Source organism: Equus caballus, chromosome 3 (assembly GCF_041296265.1).
Source record: "Equus caballus isolate H_3958 breed thoroughbred chromosome 3, TB-T2T, whole genome shotgun sequence".
Lineage (NCBI taxonomy): Eukaryota > Metazoa > Chordata > Mammalia > Perissodactyla > Equidae > Equus > Equus caballus.
Window position 1 is genome coordinate 42,741,858 of NC_091686.1, and position 27,641 is coordinate 42,769,498.

Here is a 27,641-nt window from a genome sequence, read left to right on the forward strand (position 1 = left end):
CTGAGGTGCAAATCAGATAGTCTCCCTCAAGAGCTCAAGTTTTTAAATTCTGTGCTATACTAGTATTTTGAACCATTTGAATTCCTATTTTATAGTTAGATGAGTGAATGTCCCTTTAGTCTTGCTACTTGAAATAAGCTCTGTTTGACTTGGCATTTAAATACTTGGAATTTCACTTTACTGTTAGATTATAGCAAGTTTGTGAATTAAGATTTTAGCTAACATAGGTGTATTTTGGTTTTTTGAGGAGGATTAGCCCTGAGCTAACACCTGCCGCCAGTCCTCCTCTTTTTGCTGAGGAAGACTGACCCTGAGCTAACATCCATGCCCATCTTCCTCTACTTTCTGTGTGGGATGCCTACCCACAGCATCGCTTGCCAAGCAGTGCCATGTCTGCACCCGGGATCTGAACCGGCCAACCCCGGGCTGCAGAAGTGAAACCTGCGAACTTAACTGCTGCACCACTGGGCCGGCCCCATAGTAACATAGGTTTTGAAAGTAGGAGTGAATTTCTTTATGGCTAGTCTCTTCAAGGACTATGGGAACTACCATGTGCTGACTAATTGCTAGGAGTACCTTAAACAAAATCCACTTGTCCCTAACTAGTCTGTAGGCTGTGTGCACTGTCTTGCATTTCTTTCTTTTGAGATCCTCAAGGCTTGTCTATAGCTAACTAATTTAATTTGTAGGATAATTGTGTGAATGAGGGATGCTGATTGTAATGACCTCTGTTTATTTGAATAGGAGTGACTCTTTGAACACTGTATGCTTTGCTTTCATCATCATGCTCATCTGCTATATTGTAGTTTTTGTTATTCATACAGTGTAAAGAATAGTCTTGCTAGGGTTGTGGAAAAGATCTACTTAATCACTGGATCTCTGTCACTGGATTATATGCTAACTCATAGGTTCCGGTGCCCCGTGTTATCCATGATACAGTTAATTCTTGAGGATTTTCCAGAGCATTTCACTATTATGATCCCTTTCTGTTAAAGAAGACACTAGGTTCCTAATACTGAGATTAAAATGTTACGGGTTGATTTCTCAAATCCTGGGTTGGCTTTTGCATTTTGTTACTTACCGTTATTGTGTTTGTGGGTTTTGACATGAGTTAAATTTGTATATCAGAAGGTTTAGCAGGGTTTTTAAAGAATATAGCTACATGGGGTCTTACCAGACTTAATGAATCATTTTTTCTGGGAACTGACATAATTTTGAAATGTCCTCTAGGTGATTCTGAAGCCTCCCTCTGATGAGAACCACAGACATAGGAGATAATCATTTAATCAATACGAGGCAAATACGAGGTTTTACTCTGTTGGCACAGTAGTCTAGTTCCAAGGGATAAAAAATAAGGAAGCCTGTCATTACCCAAGAGAATCTCTTTGAGTGGAGGAGACAAGCATATAAACACACGAATAGGTGTGTGTCACCTTATACAACTTACCTTGCAAGGATATTATAAGTCAAGTAGGGGAAACATTTATTTAAAAGAAATTAAGGAAAATATTCACATATCAGATTTACTCCTTATTGAAGGTAGGTTTTTCTAAATATATTTCCTGCACTACATTTTGTCATTGTTGTAGGGTGGTTTTTCTTTTAAAGATTGGCACCTGAGCTAACACCTGTTGCCAATCTTCTCCCCCACCCCGCCCTCTCTCCTCAAATCCCCCCCGTACATAGCTGTATATTTTAGTTGTGGATCCTTCTAGTTGTGGCATGTGGGACGCTGCCTCAGCATGGCCTGATGAGTGGTGACATGGCTGTGCCCAGGATCTGAACTGGTGAACACCCTGGGCCGCTGAAGTGGAGCACATGAACGTAACCACGGGGCCAGCCCCTGGTTTTTCTATTATAACTATACTTAATTCACTTTGCCACAACAAACCATTTTGAAAATGGCAATGATTTTCGTTCTTTAACCAGAAGTTTTATGTTCTTGATTTGGTCTTGCCTCCTTAGCAGTGATCTTACTTCAAAATTGAATAGGATAATTAAGAACAGATGTATTTAGTGAGTATCTTATTAGCTAATTTTCCGTGTTAGATAAGCTTTATTCCCAAAACTGTACCCTTGGCCTTGTTAAGGGGGGAGGGGGCATCGGCAAGAAGTTCAATGAAGTATTTTATAGTTTGCCCAGACGTCTGATTTTTGTCTCTAACTATACTTTCAGCATAATCTTGTATCATTCAGAGACCTCCAACCAACTTTCCATAGCTGAGTTTGTCCTCTTTGACCTTTTAGGTCTCAGTTCTGATTCACTATCTATAAAATGCCTTATTTGCTTTCCTGGATCAAAGCTTAAAACCTAAATTTGGCTTTCTATCTTTACTCATTTAGTAATACTTAGAAAAGAACAGCTTTGAATAATCATAAGTGACTTATCTTTAACGGTCATCGAAAGAAAGAAAATCATAGTATTATTCAAGCCATTCTTTGTGTCTTGTCTAATAAACAAGCATACTTGTCTTATCTATAATTACAACTAAACAGGACGTTAATACCTTGTCAGTGATGTAGTGAGACATGGTCTAGCACTTACTCTTAATCCTTAAGATAAAAGAAGCTTTCAGAATTTCTCAGACGAATTTACAAATTCAAAACTGAAATGATTTTAAAGGGACTGTTTCTTCTCATTCTTAAGTCTTAGTTTTATGAAATTGTTCAGATCCAAAAGTCTTCTTGCCAACCTCTTTTGAAATAACTTCTGGTAACCATACATTAGATGTTTGTTCTTTCCTTCCTTGCCATTTGTATTTATATATGGTATATAGAAATTTCACAACATTGAAGTTAGTAATACATTTTTGTTTATAGTAAACCTGATCTTTATAAGAACAATTAAAAGCAGTCTACCTAATTGGGCGGTCAATCGTACTGCATTTTTTAGCTCTATCATTGGTCTGAATGTATACCTTTATATTTTGCTAGGGCGTAAAGGCTTCTTGAGGGTGATTGTTACGTCAGAATTTCTTATAAAGGTGCTTATTTTTGCTTTTCATCTCATCCACTCCCCAAGGAAGTATTTGATGTTGCCCAGTATAGGTTTAAGAGTCAAGGACTGTCTTTATACTACTGATTCACATAGTCGTACAAATCTTTAGGTCAAGTAAAAGTTTTGAAAGAAATGGACTCTTGAGTCAGATACAAGAAATTGCCTTTCACTATGGCATGAGCTCTAAATTTTCCCAACAGTGATGATAGGAAATGTATCTATAGTACTGTCATGACCTTTGTGTGATGATAACGCAAGATGGATGGCAGAGCTTGGAATAACAAATGATTGTGGAACATAGTGGTGATAATTATTGTACTTAAGGATGGAATCCATGAACTTGGTCTTGCCATGGTAATCATCTGAGTTAAATTTTGGTAAGCCTTTAGGAGAATGATGGAACTTGACAAACTAGAATAAGTTAATTTAGGTAGTTACACTTTTAATAGCAGGGTTGATACTAGTAGCAACTTTGTTTTCAGAAATGCTAACTGATAAAAAGTAGTGACACTGAAAAAATTCTTTCTAGAGGCTGATCTAACACGGTTTCCTCTATAGCCTCATTGTTCATAAATAGTTGTATTTCTAATTTATAAGCTCTTTGGAGAGGAGAACCATTTCTTATACTTCCGTATCATCCCTACAGGCCTTTAAAGTGTTCAATACCATGGCTTCCTGTTCTTTGTAGTGTACAGTTAGTCACTTAACCTCATTGAAGGAGGAAGGTGTAGAGAGAATGGAGAAGCAAAACACAAGTATTCAGCAGTGTGTTTAGACTTCTTGGCCAGTTTCTCTCAGCCTTTTCATGTTTTACCTCCAACAATCAACTTTCAGAGAGATCCTGTGTGTCCCATAGTGATTGAAGCAAAGATATTCCTCAAAGTAAACTGTAGGGCTTCTCTTATGAGTTCCATAGAAGGAAATGTGAAGCTCATGACTGTTGAATCATGTTCCTCCAGATGAGAACACTCAATGGTTTAAGCCGTACCTGTTGGTTGCCTTTTAGAGAGATTTGCTTGACTCCTTTTCCTGTGGATCTGTTTAGGCTTTTAAAGGGAAAGAAGCAGCATATTTCTAAGTAGGAGAAGACAGTGGATTCTCACACTAGCTAGATGTGCAGGTTGTTTCAGGAGAAGCAATTCTGAGGAAGATGAACTTAAAAGGAGAAAATTTCCCCAAAAGAGCATACTGTGGCAAAGAAATGTCTAACTTTGGTGGTGGTTTTTTTAATGAGCAAGTACAGTTTTTAGCGTTGTATGTCCTTGATCCATCTTAATGTCCCTTCAAAGTGAGTGGAGCCTTTAACAACTCCTAGTGTGTGCCAGTCTCCCCTGCCAACTATTTTCATATTTTAGTGGGCTTAATAATTGGCCGAGAGCCCACCTGAGTACTGCTTGTTCTGGAAGGAAGAAGCGGTGGCGGGGAATGGACAGTCAACAGAATTTGAAGACTTTACAGGTGCTTTTTGTGAGCTGTTTTCTCCTCCTTGGCACTGTTCTTTTCTAACTACTAGGACGCAAAGAGCTAACAATTTCGGGTATTCATATAATTTTATAAATTGTTTTTATAAATTTTACAAATTGTCTTTGTCCCTAAAGCCTGTGAAACTTTTAGGCACTAAAGTCATTTCATGAGGTGAAAACCAAAGAGAAAGCTACTTTTGGAAATTCTTTCAATGGGTGTTTCATTAGAAATTCATCTCAAGTCTAGTAAATACAGTTTCCTCTTGAAGTGGAAGGGATAATTGTTTTCTCAGTTGGCTTTCATTTAAAGGCCATGTAACTTGAAAAATAGGTAACACTAGACTCACTGAGTTGTAGTGAGATGCAAAGTAACAGTGAATAGTTAGGGAGGGACTGACCCGAACAAAACATGTTTTCCATATCTTGTTCAATCTGGGACATTTCTTGAGTAGAATGAAGAGTTGGGTTGGTACTATTGAAATTTTTTTCTCCGCTTTGCCAAATGCCATGTTAAATTCTTTAACTTAAATACATCTTTGATGCAAGGACACCCTTTTCAGAAGCCAGCCTTTTTGAAACCTACCACCAGACCTGTTTTTCAGGTTGTCTGGAAGATACACTACTTTGCTCTGCTACCCATCCTGAAGCTCAGCGTGTCCTACACTTTAATGCAATCTTTCCTTTCCCCGAGTAAGAGTCTCTAATGTAAACTGGAAATAAGGCCTATTTCCATAAGGTGGTTATAAGGATAAGATGCTCCATATTTAAGATGTTTTTTTCATCCCATTGACTTAGTTGGTGTTCTGCTCTCACCTGAATTACTGCTATGGCTTCCTAATGTAGTTATCTACTTGTCTATCCTTTACAGTAGTGGTTCCTGCAATGTGGGGGTGAGGAGGATCTGTGATACTCGACAAGTTAAGATTTGTGTGGGCATATGTATGTTTTGGGAAATAGAGGGTTAGGTAGTTCATCAGATTCTTAGAAGTCCTTGTCACAAACAGTGTTAAGAACCAACATTCCGAATGATATGTATAGGTTTTTGTGTTTTGGATTTTGGTTTTGTTTTTGTTTTGAGGAAGATTAGCCCTGAGCTAACATTCACCGCCAATCCTCTTTTTGCTGAGGAAGACTGGCCCTGAGCTAACATCTGTGCCCATCTTCCTCTACTTTATATGTGGGACGCCTGGCACAGCGTGGCTTGTCAAGCAGTGTGTAGGTCCACACCTGGGATCTGAACCGGCGAACCCTGGGCTGCTGAAGCGAACATGCGAACTTAACTGCTACACCACTGGGCTGGCCCCTGTCTAGTTTTATATCACTTAAAATTTGAAAACCTGCAAAACATTGCTGTATATTCTTAAGAGAGAGATATCTAGTAGTCTATGACAATGTGGAGAAATGGCAGAAACTAAATATGGGATAATTATTACCTCTTGTGGGGGAAAGGGGAGGGAGTCTGGGAAGTACATGAAAGATCTTCATTTATAACTGCAACGTTTCTTAAAATCTGAAGGTAGTAAAAATGTAAAGCTTTACTTAAGCTGGGTACACAAATTACGTGTGTGCTTTTAGGATATGAGTGAATAATTTAAAAAACTAAAAGAATCACTTCTAATGTACTACTACCAATACATTAAAAAACCCAAATCTGAATTGTCTTATTCCTGCTTAAAAACTTAGTGGGTTCCCATTGCTTTTGGGATAGTCTTTGACATAATATTCAAAGCTCTCCCAAAATGCAGTCCTGATTAACCTTTCTGGTCACATCTGCTACTCCCTTTCCCATAGTTCTGTCTCTGGTATACCAAACTACAAGCAAATTTTTACCACCTCTGTGCTTTCACACTCCTGACTTTCAGTGAGTTTCTCTACTTAGAATGCTTATCCCTCCATCAAGACCCAGCTCAAATGTCACTGTTTTAAACCCAGGCAAGGTTAGTGTTTACCTTTTCAGGATCGCAAAGCATTTGAATGCCTTTATTTTAAACAGTTATGTTGTGGAAATGTGATTTTGTATTTTGCAAAACAAGAAACAAAACTTTTTATTAACTCATGGTTCATCTTGGTATTTTCAGATCTAACATACTTGACACCAGAAAGACAGTTTTCATTTAAATGAATAAATATTTTGATGGTGAAACCTTAGCTAATAGCCAATATTACACTTTTAATTTTAGAAATGGATTTAAATTAACCTCTAATTTCTATGATCAGATTGAAAGTTAATTCTTTGCTAGACAGGACACATGACTCTAGTTTAATTTTGAGACTGTGCTTCATTTAGATTTCTTACGTTTTTCAGCATGACTTGAGCATTACATTGTGTTCAGTGGGATAAAATCTGTATCATTGGTAATGGATCCCAGTAGCACTCTGCCTAGAATGGGTCTCTCCTTACTGTCCCAACTCCACCCCCCCATTGTACGTATTAGAAGGAAACTGGAGTAGTTGATAATCAAAGGAGTAGCTATAGAAACCAAAGCAGGCTACACCCTCAGGAACTGAAATTGCATGTCTGTATGCCAGGTCAGCTCTCCTTTCTCTGTCGCCCTCTGGGGTCTCTTTCTCTTTGGATTCACCATGTAATTCCAGGGCACATCCCTGTGAACAGCTCTGGGTCACATCCTTGCAGCTCCTGATTAAAGAAGGAAGGTGTCCCTTCCAGCTTCAATTTGAAAACTCTTGAGTGGGGATGGATGGACAGACTGACAAGGTCAGGTCTCAGCTTAGGTTACTTTCCAACTCTTTGAGCTAGTCCCTGAGACTGAAGGAACAAAATTGTATGATTAGCCTTGTCTGCGTAATTGGTTAATGGTGGCTGCCGATCACCCAACACTACAGTCACATGTTTGGAGTAAGGGTAAAGCAATTCCATGAAGGTAGGATAAAATGGTTTCTTGAGTTGACAGAATGTCTGCTACATAGAAGAGCATCTAAGATGACTTCTTAGTGTGCTTTTTCTTGCATTTTCTTCTCCTGATAAGATGTTCTTACATCTTATTTGCTTATACTGTGGGTATAATAATGTCATAAGAATTATTTGGTGTCTTAGAGGTAAATGTTGGTATGTGGTTTAAAAAGACCTATTTTGATCCTTAAATTAACTTAGGTCATTTTTTGATGTTGAATTTAGAGTAGATTTTAGTACATAAGGTAATTGGCCTAATTTTAGGTCTTTGATTATTACTTCACAGGTGTCTTGGTCATAGAGCACTTGGAAAATAAGACATTTAGAAATTACCCTCGAGTAGTAGAGCCTTGAAATTATGGGAGTGGAGAGCTCAAGTTCAGTGCTAACTAGCCAAAATTATGCCTTCACTCTAAAGGAGTGATAACGCCAACATATAATGGCTTAGTGATTCATAAATATCAGTGTGCAGAAAAACTCATTTCTTCTGTAAGAAATGTTTTCTTACATTCTTCATAATTAAAATATGTAACTTTCAGGTAGGATATTGATATATTCTAGGTCAACTTTATAGATTCCTCAACTTTTATTTAGAATGAAGTTGTTGAACGTTGTTATTGGGTATATTGTTAGACCAACTATCATTAAATTGATTTTTATTTAAAAATAACTGCTAAATATTTATTTTTTTGGTGAGGGAGGTTAGCCCTGAGCTAATGTCTATTGCCAATCCTCCTGTTTTTGCTTGAGGAAGATTGGCCCTGAGCCACCATTTGTCCCTATGTTCCTCTACTTTATATGTGAGGCACCACCATAGCATGGCTTGATGAGTGATGTGTAGGTCTACACCTGGGATCCCAACCTGGGACCCCCAGGCTGCCAAAGCAGGGTGCGCAGACTTAACCACTACACTTGGCCAGCCACTAGATATTTTTCTTCAGGCTTTTTTTTTTTTTTTTTTCTTAATAGTGAGGAAGATTTGCTCTGAGCTAAGGTCTTTCGCCACTCTAGCTTTATTTTTTATGTGGGTTGCTGCCACAGCATGGGTAATCAGTGGTGTGGATCCCAACCCGTGAACCTGGGCTGCTGAAGTAGAGTGTGCTGAACTTAACCACTGTGCCACCAGGCAAGACCCTCTTGGGGCATTTTGACAAATCTGTTATATTAAAAACAATGTGTTTATTAAGTACATAATTTGGGGTAGATCTGTGTAAGAAGCGTGGATATAAGAAACTCATTTTGGTAGTTTTTGAATTCAAATGCTTACCAGACATTTTTAGGTAGGATCACATGAAATTGCAATTTCTGTTATTGAGAATGGTCAAATATTAGTAATTTAATACAACTCAACCCAATAACATGGTTTCTTTAAAACTCCATCCATAAATATTCCTTGAATTGCTGACCTTTGTTAATGTATAACTTAATCATGACAGTATAATTGCTAGATGATTATGTCATAGCAGCTAAGTGTAATGATTTGTCACATAGGCAAGAGTTAAATGAGCTAAGTCTATAATATGTAGCCTGTTTTTGAAGCAGTTTTGCTTTTGTTTAATAAACAAATGATTTGAGTGCCGAAATCCTGCCTTTCAAGATGGGTGGTCTACGAGTAGCCAGTAGCTTCTGGCTGAGCATCTAGTACGTTATGTGCTAGGTAGTGTGCTAAAGTACTTTGTCTTAGTCATCTTCTCAAAACTTCTGTGAAAATAGACATTCTTACTTTAGAGATGAGGAAATAAGCCTAGGAATTAGTGGGTCTAAGTTGGATTAAAAGTCATACTGAGGGAGGCACATACTCAGTGTTCTTATTTAATGATGCTGTGTTTGAGCATTTGAATTACATATGTAAGGTTTGTATTTAGGTTTCAATAGCATTTTTTGAAAGCTCAGATCTTTTGTAGCAAATGGGGAGGGGATGATTTGGAACAGGTGAATTTTTAACCTTAAAATAGACTTGTTCTGGACTTTTATGCTCCTTAAGGAAAGAGGAAATTAAACGGAGTAAGTTAGCCTCTGGTTTATCCTTTTTTGCTGGGCCAGTTAAACAGTAAAACTTGTTATATAAGTTTGGGCACATGGGAAAATTGTGTGTTCGTGTCAGTGCTTGACTCTTATTTACAGTAGAGTAGATATACCTTGAGATGGTGTTAGATTGCGATTATAATTGTGGCTGATCATGGAATGCATGTAATTGCTATATGAGACTTGATCTGGCCTATGAAAAAGTCCTTTGCTCAGTAATGGATAGTTGATTAATTCAAGTTGCCAGTACATTTTTTACTCAAAAAAATGTAGTTTTCAAATACGTATTTGGTTCAGAATCATTTGATATTTTGTAAAGTGTTTGAGTTTTTTTTTAAGCTAAAACCATACGTAGTTTCTTTTAACCAGTTATTTAACTCTGAGGTAAGAGTTCCTGTAATTCCTACTCATCAGAATCAGAAGTGTTTGGAATGACGTTTTTCCCGTTCTTAAATATGTTGAACGTATTAGGGTATATTTACAGAGGCAAGCATAGAGGTCTGATCTGATCTTCGATCATTCTAAGATTGTGAATCCTGGGATCTCTGGCTGTCTTGATAACCTTAAAAGCCCTTACGGTATGAGTTTCAGAAGCAAAGTGGCAGAGTGTATGAGGACATTTTTTCCCCCCAGTTATATTGATATAATTGAGAATGTTTTAGTTTTAGAGATACAGCGTAATGATTAAGCTATATGTATATTGCGAAATGATTACCACACGGACACTTCTGCCTTGATTTTTTGGTTGTTTTTAATAGAGTGAATCTAGACTGATCATTCCTGAAGAATTGGCCATTTTCTGAAGTGCATTTTGACCCTGTGATAGAGGAAATACTTGCCCTGGTTGTCTCCCTGCAGTGTTGTGTATTCCCTGCCTTGTTCTGGGAAACCCCTTGTTCTCATGGTTCTAAAGATCCCTATAGGGATTTATATGTAGATATTTGTAGATATAGCTATATCACCTTAAAAATAAAAACATATTAAAGAAGCTTTATTTTTTTACTGACTTTATTTTCTTACTAGATTATCCATATTTATTATGCACAAGTCATGGAAGGGATAAGTACATATTTGTTGTAAATATAAGGTCAGCTGAAATTGTAGAAACCGTATGTTTGCTAAGGGCAAACTTATTTTCTGCTTGGAGAGGTAGATTCTTCTAGAGTTGTAGTTTTACTCAACACTGAGTGAAAGACAAGGTTAAATTGAGGAAATAAGGAGATCAAACCAACAAGGATACCTGCCTAGCCCCATGAGATATTTTTCAAGTGGAGAAATGAGTTGGGTGTGGCTAGTGTGGTCAGAAAGAATAGAGAGGGTTTGAAACAGTAGAAACGAGGACCTCTGAGATGGTCTGAAAGTTCAGCAAATAACATGAATGTTGAAAACTGCCTTGTTTTTAAGCTATGAAAATATCTGATTACCAGTTTCTTGGTTTGTGAAAAGACAGCTTTCATTCATGTAATAAAATTTTCATATCGCGTATATGTATTTTGTGAACCCTCGCCAAGATGATTGTCTCCGTATGTGTCCTAACTATGGGACTAACTATGCCTACCATGTTCCAGGAACTAGACTAGGGTTGCTTACATTTTCTCTCTTAATAGAATGTATTGTTCATGTGAGTTAAGACTGTATGTCCTTTTAAGAATGGGATGAAAATAACTGGAAGCTGTTGACTCTGTTTGCTTATGTTTTCTATTACGGTTTCATGACCCATCCAATTTCTGTCTTGGTGTAGGAACTTAGTGATTTGGCCCGTGACCCTCCAGCACAATGTTCTGCAGGTCCAGTTGGGGATGATAGTAAGTAACTTTCAAGTTGATTTTTATGGCTAATTTGAAAGAAACCTGTACATTTTTAGATAATAACAAGAGTTTTTCTTTTTTCTAGTGTTCCATTGGCAAGCCACAATTATGGGACCTGTAAGTATTAAGAATTAAAAATGTTTGCTTTTAATTGAAAATCTAGCACTGATCTAGTTATAGATTTTTAACTTAGTCTTGAGGTTTATTTATTACATTGTAATTCGGTTTTGGATGTGCTATAGTTGTACTGCTTTTGAAAGAAAGAATAATTTAATGAATTAGTCATTTGTTACATTATACTATATGAGTCTGTTCTTGTGTTCAGGTTCTAGTATAGCATATCTATGACCTACAAGTGTCTCTTCACCTCAGTCTAGTTTTCCTTCATAGCAGTGTAAAGCATTGCCACAGCTTCCTGTTATTTATAGAGCCAGTTAATTTACTGCCTCTCCTGTGGTGTAACTCCAGGATCTTACTCTCTTGCTTGTAGCTGCCAAAAATCTAGCTCCAATTGTGTTATTTTGATATTTGACTCTTTATAGAATTTGAGTTTTATACAAAATTTGAATATTTTTAGGTAGAAAGTGATATTTTGAATACAGCAAAATTCCTTTCCATCCTAAGTAGATAAGAAACTATATATGCTGGATAATTGAATATTCAGAATTATGGAAACCATCTAAGAATTTCTCAGAGTTAGAGCACAGTAAAACATCCTTGGGTAAGACTGTCCTGCACAATACTTAACATTTTTTTGACTTGGAGGACACTTTAGGATTTCTGTTCCAAGTTGTATGTGTCTTAATGAATTTTCTGCTTTCTTCTCCTTTTTTGGTGGTTTAATCCCAACATAAATGGCAGTAACATAGAGATGAGATGACGGTCAATAAGTAGATGTTAATAATTCTGAAAAAGAAATGCCCTTGGAAAAGTTACCCAGAAAAATTTAATAGTTCTGATTTTGGTGACTTTAATTTTTTTCCCCATTCTCAGCCAGTGTGAGCCCTTGCTGTGTGCCAGCCATTAAGGATACAAATGAACTAATAGACATGATCCCTCTCAGTCTTTAGGGAACTTAACGTCTACTGGGAGAGATAGCAGTTAAAACAACTACTTGAGGGGCTGGCCCCATGGCGTAGTGGTTAAGTTCGGCGCTCTCTGTGTCAGCGGCCAGGTTCGTGGGTTCAGATCTCGTGTGGACCCACAAACAAAGTGGAGGAAGATTGGCACAGGTGTTAGGACGAATCTTCCTCAACAGCAACAACAAAGTGCTTGATAAAATGGGAAATAAGTGATGTGTGAATGAAGTGCTTAGTGAGAGAAATTTATGGGAAATCCTAGGAGGGATGATTAAGTTAGAGTAAGTGAAATGTTACAACCTAAAAGTAGGGAGATAGTGAATCAAATTAAATCAAACTTGGGGGAGAAGGGTGGGTTATTTAGTTTAATAATTTGAAATGTAGCTGGATTATCCTGATAAAAACTACAAAGTCAGGATTGTTTGTTTCTGGTTGTCTCAAGAACTATTTTTACTGTTCAAATTTTTATTTTGCTTTGCAAGTGCTTCCTTTTTTCTAATTTGGTAACAAAATTGTGATTTATGATAGGCATAGTTAACTAACTAATGGCTTACCCAGTTTGGTCCACAAAGTGTTTTAAAAGTTGTCAATCTTCACATTAAAAACTCTGGCTAGACCCTCATTCCACAAGCCATAATGGCTTGGGATGGAGTAGCAGCTGCCTCCCTTTTTTAGGTGGGGTCTGTGTTTGCCACAGTTCCTACCAGTTCCACTTCATTTTGCCTACCTAGATTCTTTAGGCACTTGTATTTGCAAGTTCTAGAAGTTTCCCATTATAGATTACCAATTTTCAAAGGAAAGAATTCAGTAAAATGCCTTACCATATCTATACCAAATAAAGCTCATTTTGATCCAGAGAGTGCTTTACGATAGTCTCATAAAAATTAGTTGTCAGTACCAATACAGCACAAGCGAGTTGGTAATCAAGGCTTCTAATTGGATGGTGTGCATAATAAACCAGCTCTTTAAAAACCAGTGTGATGTTTTTCTGCTTGACTTTTGAGACTTCACTTTTTTATTGAATTGTTCTTTCCAGAAGGTAAGGAATGTACCTATAGTAAATCACAGTGAAGCATAAATAGAAGTACTTTATGCTAGTAATTTTCCAGAGAATAGAAGATAGAAGATTGCTTATTCTGACAAATTTTTTAGCTAACTTAATTTGCTTTTATTTTCAGAAAAAAATTTATTTTTCATTTGTTTTATATATATTTCAGATTATGGTTATTTCTTGCAAAATCTTTTCAGCAACCTCAATATATATTAATGACCAGCAATTTTCTGCTTTTTAAAACAGAAATATTTGATTTTCTGAGCTATTTAAGTGTTCCCTGATTAAGAAAAGTGAAACATATTTATACCATAACTGCAGAGTTTTGCTTTGGTAGCCTTATTCCTTGAAATATTCTTGTTTTCTAAAAAGCTTAATTCTCACTCTTGGGTAATCTCAGGAAGGAGTGAAAAGTTATACATACTCACCCAAAATACAGATTTTATTGTACTCTTTGAGTTAGGATCTAAGTTTAGGTGCCAGCTTGTAAATAGTTAACAATTATCCTTACTGTGGAGTCATCAATGAAATAACTCATGTTACTATTTTGGCTTTTGGTTGCATCTTTGTGACAAAACATCACAGTTTGATTAGATGAATATTAGCCTATTTTGTTAGTATGCCTACCCTATGTGGCATGCAGATGTGACCCAAAACACTAGGGCCAGTGGTGGCATAACAACCCACAGATTGCATATTTTCTGGAAGAACAAATGGTAACAAGATTCTTTTTGCTTGGAAGTACTGCTTAGGTCAGGTAAAGTGATGGCAGTGCCACAGAACTAACGGCTCCTGACTTTCTAAGGGATGAAACATCTAATTTAAGTTTCAGTACAGAGTAGCATTGAATGTTAGTGGGTTGTAGTCAGGAAATGCTCTTCATCATTAAAGTTATGAGGCAGAAATGCTTATTTCTAATAACTATGTGCTGGCTTATTCTTTCTGAAGGTAAGATACTTTGGAAGCACAAATACTGATTAAAAACTAAACTTTTGAAAGACTTGACAGAGCATTGCCAGTTATTTTAAACTTTGTTTGTTTTGTACTGTATTAAGGGCAATCCCCATTAAGAATTGATGCAGTGAGGAAAAATTACTTCCTTACCTGTTGTTTCTGATATTTACATGCTTGATTTTTCTTTAATCGGAAATGGAGCTGGCAGAAAGCAACATTTTGAAATTATTTGGAGAATCGCACTAACTTCCACCTAATTATGAGATAGCCATGGAAGAAAGTACCATGTCTGTGAATTGTGTAAGCAGAATCAGCTACAAAAATCATCTGAAGTAAAATAATTGATCCATAGGTGTTGTTTTATTGGTCCCTAAGGGTAACTCTTTCACCTTAGATTAAGAGTATTCTGTCATAGGCCAACCCCATGGCCTAGTAGTTAGGTTCTGCACGCTCTGCTCTGGCAGCCTGGGTTCACAGATTCAGATCCTGGGCGCAGATGTATGCTACTCCGTCAGCCATGCTATGGCGGTGACCCACATGTAAAATAAAGGAAGATTGGCACAAGTGTTAGCTCAGGGTTAATCTTCCTCAAGCAGAAAAAGAGGAAGATTGGCAACAGATGTTAGCTCAGGGCCCGTCTTCCTCAGCAAAAAAAAGATATTTTGTCCTTTCTTGCGATGGCTAATGAATGATACATGAAAACTCTTCGATATTTTATACTCTCATATAAGGAGCTTTGCAGTCTAGTGGAAAAGAGAAATATAAGTAAATAAATTGCAAGTATGTTGAGTAATATTAAGTGTTTACAGAAAGAAAAGAAGGGCAGCCAGCAGGTTGGACTAAAGGGAAGGCTGTATTATTTATCTTTTTAAAGAAAGTTTAAGATGAACCTTTCGGGATAGATAGGTTCCTGCAGATAAGGAAGAATATTCCAGGTAGGGAAAGAAGTAATAGGAGAAAAAGGAGATGTAAAATATACTTATTTTATGTGCAGTAAAGAGAGCATATTCTGGAGAATAGGTGGAAGATGAGACTGACTAGATTTGTGGGAACTAAATCATAAAGCACCTTTTGTGCATAGGAGTTTGAACTTTATCTTGAAAGCTGTGCTTAGATATCAAGCAGGGGAGTAATTTGTATCTTAAAAAGACCACTTCAGCATTAGGGTGAAGGATAAATTGGAGGAAAAAGCCAGAGTGAAGGTAGGAATACCAGTAGTAAGCCATTGCCGTAATGTGGATCAGTAAGAGAAGATCTTCAACTAAGGTAGTAGTGGCAGTAGGCCTAAAGGAGAGGAGGCTAGTTCAAGAGATTTTAAGGATCTTTAAGATTTGGTAACTATTTTGAGGAGATGAGAGGAACAATCAACAATGAGATCCTGGTTTGTGGCTTTACTGTTGTGGTTTGAGTTTTGGACACACACAAAAAACTTCCAAGTAGAAATATACGTAGGCATTTGAATATGTGTCCTGGAATGAATACACTAGAGAAAGATTCCAGAGCTACCAAAATCAGTCTGGGTCAGGAGGTAGAAACAGGAGATGGATCTGTAGGAGTACCAGCATGTTACGGTTCCCACAGGGAAGGAAGCACAGACATTGAGGAGGAGTGACTTGGCCTGATTGGAGCAAAACGGGGGTAGAAGGTTTCTAAAGAAGAGATCCAAGATAAATTCTGGATTTCTAAGATTTGGGTCATTTTACTGATGATCAGGTATTCCTTTTTGTGTTTCTTTGTTGTATTTTCTGTTTGCTGTCAATTTATAGTAAATTCGATAGAGAGCCTAAGTTTATTAGATGGCATAGTTTGGTTACCTCTAGGCCTTGTGGTTTTGCCAGTTTTTCATCTTCTATTTGGTGGAATTTTAGTGTTAAATTGTAACATTGAAATATTTTCATCCCAAAAGTTATTTTTTTGAACAAATGAAATTTGGCTTTGCCTAAATCTCATCATTTGATTGCTTTTATTCAGAAGCAGTCAGATCTAGCACTTGGAATGAAAGCTTAAACAGAACCTTTGGGATTGGATTTTATAAAAACTTAATGTGTAAGATTACCCATAAATTGTTAATTGTATGCAGTACAAACATCTTCAGTATTAACCTATTTTATAAAAGTGTGCTGTTTGGATCAACTATTCCCAGTTAGTGTAGCTGTATTATTTAATAAAGATATGTTAATCTAATAAATTCAGATCACATTCTGGTGCCTTGCTTTGATTTGTTTTATTGTATACTTCTCAGATGCTGCTTTGCAGTCTTAATTTTTTTATTAAAATTTTGTAGACAATATGAAAAGGAGGGACTTAGGAATAGAAAGAGTTGTAGCTCTTCCATTTACTAGTTGTATGTTTCTTTAAACTTGATTCTTCATCAGCAAATTGACCTTTCTCCCTTAAACTCCAGATAATACCCTCTTCATTTTTCATAATAACCTGTGACATTTTATTGCATGTCTTCTTACCAGACTGTAAGCCCATCAAGATAAGAAATTGCTCTCTATGTCCCTTATACGTACCTGGTATATAGAAGGGAGTTAGGTTAATTCAGCTAGTGTTTAATTATTTTACCGAGGGCTGGGGATTAAATGAGCATATTTAAGTGTCAGACCTGTAAAAGTTTTTATTTCTCTGACGTCCAGAATGGGCATAATGAAAGGCTAGCACTATACACATACTCTCTCTAATGGAGAGGAATAGATGTTGGTAATAACTCAACTGGAATTTTCAATACTGTAAATTTTCAAACATGTTTTCAGGTTGGTTCTTTGCATATCCAGAAGCAATTAGGCAATTTCATATTTTCTTGAACATTTACCTTATAGTCCTTGACTAGGTCACTCTTTTGTTTATCACTCTTTGATCAGTGGTCTTCATGAGACCTGAGTTTGAATCTTAGTTCTGTTATCTGCTGTTCATACACTTGACTAAAGTTACTTCTTTTATCTCATTTTATTCATCCGTAAAATGGGCACAGTGATGTCTTTTTTTTTGGTATTGGTTAAATTAAGTGTAAAATCCTAGCAAGTAGTTTCTTCCAAATATTACTTCATACTAACATTGTGTAATATTTATTTACAAAGGGAGTTCTTCTCAAATTATAATGAGCAAAATAGCAAAGGAGAAAGAATACTGCTATAGCTTTAAATTTTGTCTTTTCTATTGAAATGGAAAAACAGACATTCCACATTGTTTTCCAAATCTGGTAATCCTGTGTATTGATTTGCTGTGGAGAATTTAGTATGCTTTTGAAGAAAAAACTTCTGTGGTTTTAAATGAGAATTTTGAGGAGCCAGTTGAGAATTAAACTTTAAAAACCTGTTTGTTTCTGTTCTGCTTCTCCTGTTATGTTACTAATATTTTGGTTTGCCAGTGGACAGAATGGCCTGTTGAGATACAAAGCCTTTTGTGTATATGTGGCTATCATTAAAAGAAATACTCTACAAATGTAAGGTTTTATTTTCAAATTATAGTTTGATACATAATATTGTGTGTAGACTTTATTGCTAAGTATACTTTTCCTTTGTGAGAATCAGGATACAAAACGCTTGTGTTTCTGGATAATTTTAAAAAATTCTTTGACATATAAAAAATGGGATCTAAGTGAACTATGGTTTATTGATCTATAGTAAATTTTGATTGTTTTTCCCATTAATATGAATTGAATTGTGGAATAATTTTTATTGCAGTGTAAATAGGTAATTTTGGTTCATATTAGAGAAATGCTTAGAAAATAGAAATGTTATATGGATTATTTAGCAATAATTTTTTAAATGTCAATTAAGCGTATTTTTCTTTTCACAGAATGACAGCCCATACCAAGGTGGTGTATTCTTTTTGACAATTCATTTTCCTACAGACTACCCCTTCAAACCACCTAAGGCAAGTATTTCCCCCTAAAATTTTTTAGTATAGATTTATGCTTTATTTCAGAGGAATAGAACATTTTTAGAAATTAGGGTTCTACCTAGTTAAGGCTAAATTGGTAGTATATATAGTGAATAAGAAAATTTGAGATTGAATATATTTATTTATTGAATTGAGTCACTGATGTAGAAGGCTTACTCTTAGCCTTTAGTTAAAAGAGCAGCTCGACCTGGTTTTGAACTTCGTAAAATGAAGATAAGAATTGCTTTATCCTTAATGTTGCGAGGCTCAGATACACTGTGTGGAAGCTTCCCCGCTGCTCCCTTTATTGTGCTTATACAGATTTGGATTATTAGCCTTAGTGTCTTGTAACAGTACACTTCAAATGTTCAGGTTTAGAATGCCTTTGCATGTGTTGCTGCAACTTATACTGTATTTGTGTTGGGGTTTGGACAAACTTATTTTGGGGTTTGAGTTTGCATACATAACTTGAATAAATCTTTCAAAACTTAGAATTGCTTAATGCAGGGAGGGAACTGGTTTATAGGTATTAAAAGCATATGGTCTTTGGCTTTTCAGAGCAGTTGACATAAATTAAATGTATATGAATAACTATAGAAGATAATATGCATCAAACAATGGCACTGCACTGTGACCATCTTCACAATAATTTTATAGGTGCAATATGACACTTTAGATGAAACACCTTTGTGATACTCAAGTTTGTATTTTATATTCAGTGGAAATGCAGACTCGAGTACATCCTTTGTAACTTGATACCTTAAGTGAGCTGGACTATAAATTTTGGTTTACGTACAGAAGTTCCTTATTTTTTAGTGAGTGTTAATTAAATGCCTTTCAAATTACTCTTTTTGATCACTCATGACATGGTAGGGCCAAGGTTAACCTTCAGAACATCCCACCATATCATTGAATAAAACTTTTGTGCCAAAGTTAGGTTTTCCATTTTAAGGAGGGAGCCTTGTAGGGATCTTGATCAGAATTTAAAAATCAGTTTCTGTAATTATTGGTGCTTTTGTGTGTATAGGTTAGGTTTTAGCCATTTGGTTTTTAAAAATTGTGGTAATATTTTAAACCTTGAAAAGTCTTCTACTTAGTTTTAGGATGCTTGTCTTTATTTGGGAAAAATACCTAAAGGTCTTTCATTTATTTTAGGTTGCATTTACAACAAGAATTTATCATCCAAATATTAACAGTAATGGCAGCATTTGTCTCGATATTCTAAGATCACAGTGGTCTCCTGCTTTAACTATTTCTAAAGGTAAAGTACTTTTAGAGAGAGTTTTGAACTGCTTTGATTTACTGATAGTCAAAGAAGTTTCATTTGGGGGCCTACTTATACCTGAGTCTTTATTATGCTAACTTTTTTGCTGAGAGGTGGGGAAGGAATAAGAAGTTATATCATTTTTGCTTTTTTTTTTTTTTTTTTTTTTTTTACCAGTATTGTTGCAGAGATTTCTTGGAAGAAGTTAAAATTCAAATTAAGGTGTTGGGGCATTATATGCAAATAATAATATAGCAAAGTTTATTTCATTGGATTTCTGTGGTATTTTTCAATCCCAAGCCACTTGCACATCACGCTTACGTACTTGCTTTTTCTCTAAAATGGGTACCTAAAGTTAACAGAGCTTTTAAATCTTGAGGTTTCCATTGTAGGAAAATTCTGATTTTGCTTTCCTGTGTTTACTACTTTTTTGATAAGAAGCCTTGTGAAAAGAAAAATCTTTAGTTAGGTGTTGTCTGAACATGGTAGATTGTTTCTACCTAATAACAGTCTAAAATTATAAAGTCTTAGAAGTGTCTCTAGATCAATTCTGCTCTTCAGTTTTAAATAGGGATCCATTATATGACGTCTCTAATAGGTTGTCCAGTCTTCACATGAATATGAAGATGGAGATGGAGTGTCTCTCTTTGTCCTTTTTGAATGACTCTAGTGGCTTTTATGTCACAGATAAAATCACCTACCTCAAAACGACTTAATAGGAAGGAAGTCAGCCTGGTAGTAATTTTCAGTTTTTGGTTATTGGCCTAGCATTCCTTAGGTACACAAAATTAGGTTTTTAATGTTGCTGATAATGAGTATGTCGGATATTTGAGGATAGCAGCTAACCCTACCCATTCTCATTTTCTGGCTGAATACTTAGTTCAGCATTCCCCAAATTGTTTCTTGGAATAGTTAATAGTATTTTATTTTAAAAATCTTAGGGACCAGCCCCATGGCTGAGTGGTTAAGTTCACCTGCTCCGCTTTGGCAGCCCAGGGTTTCACTGGTTCGGATCCTGGGCACAGACATGGCACCACTCATCAGGCCATGCTGAGGCAGTGCCCCACATCGCACAGCCAGAAGGACCTACAGCTGGAATATACAGCTGTGTACTGGGGGGCTTTGGGGAGAAGGAGAAAAAAAGAAGATGATTGGCAACAGATGTTAGCTCAGGTGCCACTCTTTAAAAAAATAGTGTTAAAAAAAATCTTAGAGTTTTCGTGAGTATGGTAAATGCATAGTGAAACAAATTTTTTTTTTAAGGCATGACATCATAGAGACTTTTCACATGTTTGTACAATGCATTTCCTAAAGGTGTGGTGTAGCATTTACCAAACTTTTATTGGACTAGACAAACAATTTGAGTGAATGCTGCCATAGTTCTTTCAAGTGTGACCATTTTTTGGTGAGGAATATTGGCCCTGGGCTAACATCTGTTGTCAGTCTTCCTCCTTTTGCTTGAGGAAGATTGTTGCTGAGCCAACATCTGTGCCAATCTTCCTCTATTTTGTATGTAGGACGCTTCCACAGAAGGTCCATGCCCAGGATCTGAACCCATGAACTCTGGGCCGCCAAGGCAGAGCACGTGATCTTAACCACTATGCCACTGGGCCAGCCCCAAGTGTGACATAATTTTAGACCTGTTTTTCACCCTCTTGGGTATGTTTCAGTTTCGTTTCAAATCAGGCTCTCTTGACACCAGATAACCTGGTATTAAGAATATCTTAATCCTAGGATCCAATTTTTTTTTTTTTAACCGTTGCTGGGAATGCACTATAGTACTGAACACTATGTTTCTGTAAATTTGGGTTGAGTTTTATATCTTCCCCCTTGCACTTGGATTTAAAATTAGATTTGCTGTAATCTGTTACATCAGAGTTGTCTTCTTTATGGTATTGCTTTTTGTCTTCATCTGAAGATTGTCATAACCACTTCAAGCTTCTATATCTGAAAGTTTACAACACTTTGCACAGTCGGGCACATAACAGGCATTCAGAATGAGTTAGATACATGCTCTGTGATGCGTGGTTGGACAGGTCAGAGTGAGAACTGAAGTTGAAGGATCCCCTTAAATAATGGAGATCTCGGCAGTGTTTCATTTAATCAATCCTGTTGGGGTTGTGGTCTCTACCTTACAAATTTAAGGAGACAAAACACAAAGTCAGTGGAGCAGTTGGGAATTTTTGTGAGACTTCCCTAAAGGCGGGGCAGAGAATGAACTTTTCATCAGGTCTAACAGCCAAGAGTAACATTGCGTGGATGTTCCTCGGATATTCTTATTAAAGTTTTTTTCTCCCCTCAGACTTAAGTTCTAGTGCCACTTAATTCTTTAAAAAAATAATAGACAATATGGCATCATTTGACTATCTCAGAACTTCTGAGTTTGGCAGTATTTTTATAGCTAGTTGGTACTAAACTGACTTGAGGCTGCAAAGCTCTATTTTTAGCATTCCTTTTTACCAGAAGCTTTGTCTCATTGAGATTAAGATAGATTGAGGTTTATAGTGTGTTTTTTAAATACACTTTTATTTATCCAAATTCCCAATGTTTGGTAATAGACATTTGTTTTCTTGCAGTTCTTTTATCCATTTGTTCACTGCTATGTGATCCAAACCCAGATGACCCCCTAGTGCCAGAGATTGCACGGATCTATAAAACAGACAGAGATAAGTAAGTATGGTGTAGTTTAAGGAAATAATATAAAAGATGGTTTTTCTTAATGAGTTAGGCTTATGCTGTGCTGTAAGGTGTGGCAATGCCAAGAGGACTTGATGCTTATTTCTGGTAAGATAATAGTTGAAATGTGCAGAAAGCTAGTTACTGAAATGGGATTGCTCTTAAAAATTACTAGGTTTTAGTTTATGTGATAGCAAAATAGACCCCTCTGAAATGTTTTGTTTTTCTCACATGTCCATATTTTGTCACTTTAAGTTTTGGGGAAGAAAGCAAGTTTTTCTTTCCCCCCCCCAGTATGTTTTTGAAAACAAATATTGGTACATACTTTGTAAAAATTTGGTCTGAATTTCTGAAATACTTGAATTATCTTTGTGTACGACTTCATCCTTATTACTTTTGTGTGTTATAATTAATGCTAAGTATACTTGTCCAATTAGGTACAATAGGTTAGCAAGAGAGTGGACAGAGAAATACGCTATGTTGTAGGGTAAGAGGATCTGCACTCTACGGTGCGCTATTCATGGTACTGTCAGCACTTGGGTGCTGCATGCTGTAAGGCACTGTACTAACCAACCAAAGGTAACGGATGTGGCAGTTTCTGAAACTGTACATTTAACTGCTTGATCTGTTTAGCGTGAAAGTATACCCGGTAGTCATTGCTTGAGAGTATTTTTGCATGGCAAAATAGTACTAGTTACATAGCAGTAGTAAGAAATGGAAATTTTAGTATCTTTTTCAAACTACCTTGGTGTTTAAATTTTAGTTTTAAAATTGATGTATTTTAAACTTCATACCAATACTATACGGAATGTGGTGATTTAGTTCATATTTTGCCAAGAGATGATAATGTAAGGGAAAAACACATAATTAAGCCTAAGCATCTAAACTAAATGTTCATTACTGACAAGCATGCATTAGTGTCAGCTATACTTTGTGGCTCCCTGTATGCTAAATAAAACCTTTGTTTTAAAGTCCTGGGTTTTTGAGAGGGTGTCCTTAAATAGGGTAACCATGAATTGGTAGAAAAAACTTCTATATGTTAAAGTTCAGAAAAGTGGTTGAACCATGTTTATGTTTAGTTCTTGGTTTGAAATGAAGCTAGTTAATATTTTACAAAGTTCAAAGTGTAATAAATCTAAAAGTTCTCCTGTGCTCTTTGGTGTATATTCATTTCTTAAGGTTATCACTATTTTTTGTTGGTAAGTGGCCTATGACACAGGTATAATACAGGGAGAAATTGATAGCATTTATCAATATGAGTGATCTTCGTCAGTAATGAATAACCTTGCTCATGTGTGAATTACCTGTTGATTTTTTTAAACAGAGATACCCCCAGTTGTACTCTGAGGCTCCTCTTCGTCAGGTTTCAAGTCAGGCTTGTCAGCTCCAATCACTGCACTTTTTTTTCTTTTTAAAAAAAGTAACACATGTCGTTCTAATTAACCGTACTACACGCGCCCCCCCCCCCCCCCCCCCAAAAAAAACTGCTACTCTTTTTATCACCCTCACCAGTATCTCAGTCTTCTGCCTATGCCTAAGTCTCAGGTATTTTCTCTCCTGGTTTTACCCAGGTCAGGTCAAGTAACTTCTCAAAGTCTAGAATTCAGATAAAATTGTTCAGTTAATTGTTTGGTTCTGGCTTTGATGGAAATTTCTATGGATTTACAGAATGTGTGTGTTGTTCTGATGTGAGTCAATGATGAACTGTAAAATAAGTTTTTAATCATTAAAATTTGTTGGAATGGATACTAATTGTAGAATTTTTGATAGACTGTTAGCTCAGTGGTAGGGAGAGAAAAGGTTTTTGGTTTTTGTTAGCCTCCCCAATCTCAGTGCCACTTGATTGTGTATATTACAGTACTGCTTTCAGTGTGTTGGCACACTGTATTGGAAGCGTAAGGCTCTCATTTCCCACGTTGCTCTGAGTCCCAGTGCTTTCTCTCGTTGGCTTTACTCTAACCATAGCCATTAGAGATGGCTCCATGATGAGTCTGGAGATACAATAGAAATCTTTCCTTCCCTTTTAAGTATTAAGAATTCTTTATTTTAGCTTTTAAAATAACATCTTCTTTATTTACAGGTACAACAGAATATCTCGGGAATGGACTCAGAAGTATGCCATGTGATGCTTCCTTAAAGTCAGAATAACCTGCATTATAGCTGGAATAAACTTTAAATTACTGTTCCTTTTTTGATTTTCTTATCCGGCTGCTCCCCTATCAGACCTCATCTTTTTTAATTTTATTTTTTGTTTACCTCCCTCCATTCATTCACATGCTCATCTGAGAAGACTTAAGTTCTTCCAGCTTTGGACAATAACTGCTTTTAGAAACTGTAAAGTAGTTACAAGAGAACAGTTGCCCAAGATTCAGAATTTTTTAAAAAATGGAGCATGTGTATTATGTGGCCAATGTCTTCACTCTAACTTGGTTATGAGACTAAAACCATTCCTCACTGCTCTAACATGCTGAAGAAATCATCTGAGGGGGGGAGATGGATGTTCAGTTGTCACATCAAAGGAAGCAGCATTATTCTAGCAGCATCCATTGTTGTTTAAGCCTTCCACTGTTAGAGATTTGAGGTTACATGATATACTTTATGCTCATAACTGGTGTGGCTGGAGAATTGGTATTGAATTTATAGCATCTGCAGAACAGAAAATGTGATGTATTTTATGCATGTCAATAAAGGAATGACCTGTTCTTGTTCTACAGAGAATGGAAATTGGAAGTCAAACACCCTTTGTATTCCAAAATAGGGTCTCAAACATTTTGTAATTTTCATTTAAATTGTTAGGAGGCTTGGAGCTATTAGTTAATCTATCTTCCAATACACTGTTTAATAAAGCACTGAATAAATGATGCAAGTTGTCAATGGATGAGTGATCAACTAATAGCTCTGCTAGTAATTGATTTATTTTTCTTCAATAAAGTTGCATAAACCAATGAGTTAGCTGCCTGGATTAATCGATATGGGAAACAATCTTTTGTAAATGCAAAGCGTTTTTGTATATACTGTTGGGATTTGCTTCATTGTTTGACATCAAATGATGATGTAAAGTTCAAAAGAGTGAATATTTTGCCATGTTCAGTTAAAAGTGCACAGTCTGTTACAGGTTGACACATTGATTGACCTGATTTATGCAGAATTAATATAAGCTATTTGGATAGTGTAGCTTTAGTATGCTGCACATGATACTGGCAGCCCTGGAGTTCATAGATGGATTGGGACCCAGCAGTTTTGAAACATGTATATGGAGTTTAAGAAATTTATTTTTCACGTGCAACCCTCATCTGACTAAATTTTTTCTTCACCTTGTACGCTTGACAGCTGAAAAAACCATAACATGGGAGTAATAATGGGTCAAAATTTACAAAATAAAGTACTGTTTCAGTGTGGGAGTTGTCAGTGAGGCTGTGTTGAAGTGACTTAACTGTGTGGGATACTGAGTATCCATTGAAATGGATTTGTTCAGCCATTGACATGAATGAGCATTTAAATGCAGCAGGTCTCATTTCAGGTGACTTCACATGAATGAATAAAAGTCAATGCTATTGGATTATTTTTGTTTGACAAGTGCTATCTGTGCCACTAATTTAACTTGTGTAGTAACGAGGGCATTATCATTCTTCACCCTTCCTAATTCTGACCCTTAAAGTTTTACTTCTTTTCCTAGTTACTTTGATTTGTCCATTGCTTTCTTACAATCTTGTGTTTGATTTCTAGTACATCTGTGACTTTTCTCCACGTCCACATTTTTGCACTGCCTATACTTATGTGCAATCTTATTTGTCTGCACACAGATGTGGAAAGCTAGATAAAAATAAATGTTAAAGCTTGATTTTTATAAACATTTTAATATGTAGTTTGGACATGATTTATTGACTTAAGGTTCTTCTCTAACCTGGAGGTGAAATGCATGCCTTCCAAAGATGTTCTGGCTTTAATTCTGTAATAAGCATTTCATTGAGAAATACCAGTCCAGCTATACAATTTTCCAATGAGTGAATTTCTTTTTTTAATCTTTTGCTTAAAAAATGACTCCTTAAGGATAGATGTCATACTGTTAAAACTATTTTGGATTCATAATACAAATTACAAGTTAGTAACATGCTGTTCCACAAGGTAAGAAATACTGTTCTTTGGCTCTATGTTCAAGATAATTATTTCTGAGACTCCTAGACTTTCAAAATTACAGCTTTACTAGGCATAACATTTCTTGAAAGCCAACCATGAGTGAAAAACACTTGTCAGAGCTTCTGGATCCCGAACTGGCTTTCAAGTTGACCTTTAGCCATAGACAACCCCTAAGTATTTATGAAGATGATGTTCTTAAACTATTGTCATAATGATTGGATGTGTCCAGTTCTCTAGATTTTTGACTTGATGCTTTCTACAACATTTCTTAGGTCAAAGGCTTCTCCAGGCTTAAGAGAGCAGTAAAGCATCTACCTGGAAAACCATTCTTGAATGTGTGGACACTAGACTTGAGATCATCTCTAATGACAGCTTCAAAAGAATACAATAATTTTTACCCATATATGTTACTAGTGCCATATGTAGGACTGAAGTGAATATTAGATTAAAAATTGATTTTGATTATTGCTATGTGTTTTCAGTCTTAATGCATAAACTCAAATTTTAAATACTTAGTTTCTTTTAACCTTTGAGAATTATAGTGCAGTGGACCTATTAATGAGTTTTTAGTGACTCGTTTTTGTTCTGGGCAAGCTTGCAATGTGCTTATCAGATCAAAGAAAAAACTTAGTTTGCTTTCTTGTATGAGTGTACTCACAGTTTTTTAAAGTATGAACCACAGTTAACTAGTGGTCTCAGGGGTAGTGAAACACTCAGTTTTTTAATGGTTAGTTGAAATATGCTTCAGATACTGATCATGCTGTGTTAGTGATTTTGCAGTGACTCATTAGCCATGTTCTGTGTTGGCATAACAAAACTGTTAAATGATTGTTGATTACACTTCTAAGTGAATTTGTTTTCTATTTTATGAGGAACCCAATGCAAGTCACTAAATACTGTCTAATAGTGACATCTGCATTATACTTGTAATAGTTAAGGTTAATTGAGCTTAAAGGAATTGTTGCCATTAAAGTCTGTTTAAAGACACTTTCGTCTTACTCGGTAATTCCAGCTAACGTGAAATCCACAGTTTTAACTATGTGAGTTCTATTTTGAACTTCTTGGAACAGCAGTTATAACTGAACTATGGTCTATAAAGAATTTAGAGCAGAGGTCCTCAAAGTGTGGTCCCAAGACCAGCAGTATCAGTATCATTTGAGAATTCTTTAAAATGGAAATTACCAGACTTCATCTAGGCCGCCTGATTCAAAAATGGGTGGCACCCAAGCCTGTTCAGGTGATGCTGAAGGCTCCCAAGGTCTGCCTCGTAACAGACTCCAGCAGTAATTCTTGGACCCTGTAGTTCTCTTACAATTCTTGCTGTATCATGGCTGTAAGAGAATGTCTTAGGTTGTATGCCCGAGTATTGCATTTTTAATTTCTGACAATT

At 36.2% G+C, this 27,641-nt stretch overlaps 1 protein-coding gene across 15 annotated transcripts in view; it reads left to right on the plus strand.

Annotated features, from left to right (window-relative positions):
- UBE2D3 (ubiquitin conjugating enzyme E2 D3) overlaps positions 1-25,673 on the plus strand; it is a 71,342-nt gene extending 45,669 nt beyond the window's left edge. For 8 of the 15 annotated variants that reach the window (XM_070263340.1, XM_014738630.2, XM_070263345.1 and 5 more), the window contains 7 exons: positions 11,139-11,202; positions 11,291-11,322; positions 18,091-18,168; positions 19,330-19,435; positions 22,015-22,108; positions 22,552-22,601; positions 24,195-25,673. In XM_070263340.1, coding sequence (XP_070119441.1) covers positions 11,139-11,202; positions 11,291-11,322; positions 18,091-18,168; positions 19,330-19,435; positions 22,015-22,108; positions 22,552-22,600 — 423 coding nt within the window. In that variant the 3' untranslated portion in view covers position 22,601; positions 24,195-25,673. The remainder of the gene's footprint in view (positions 1-11,138; positions 11,203-11,290; positions 11,323-18,090; positions 18,169-19,329; positions 19,436-22,014; positions 22,109-22,551; positions 22,602-24,194) is intronic. The other 7 variants (XM_070263342.1, XM_070263343.1, XM_023637627.2 and 4 more) reach the window with 1 other exon arrangement.
- Positions 25,674-27,641: the final 1,968 nt, after the last annotated feature.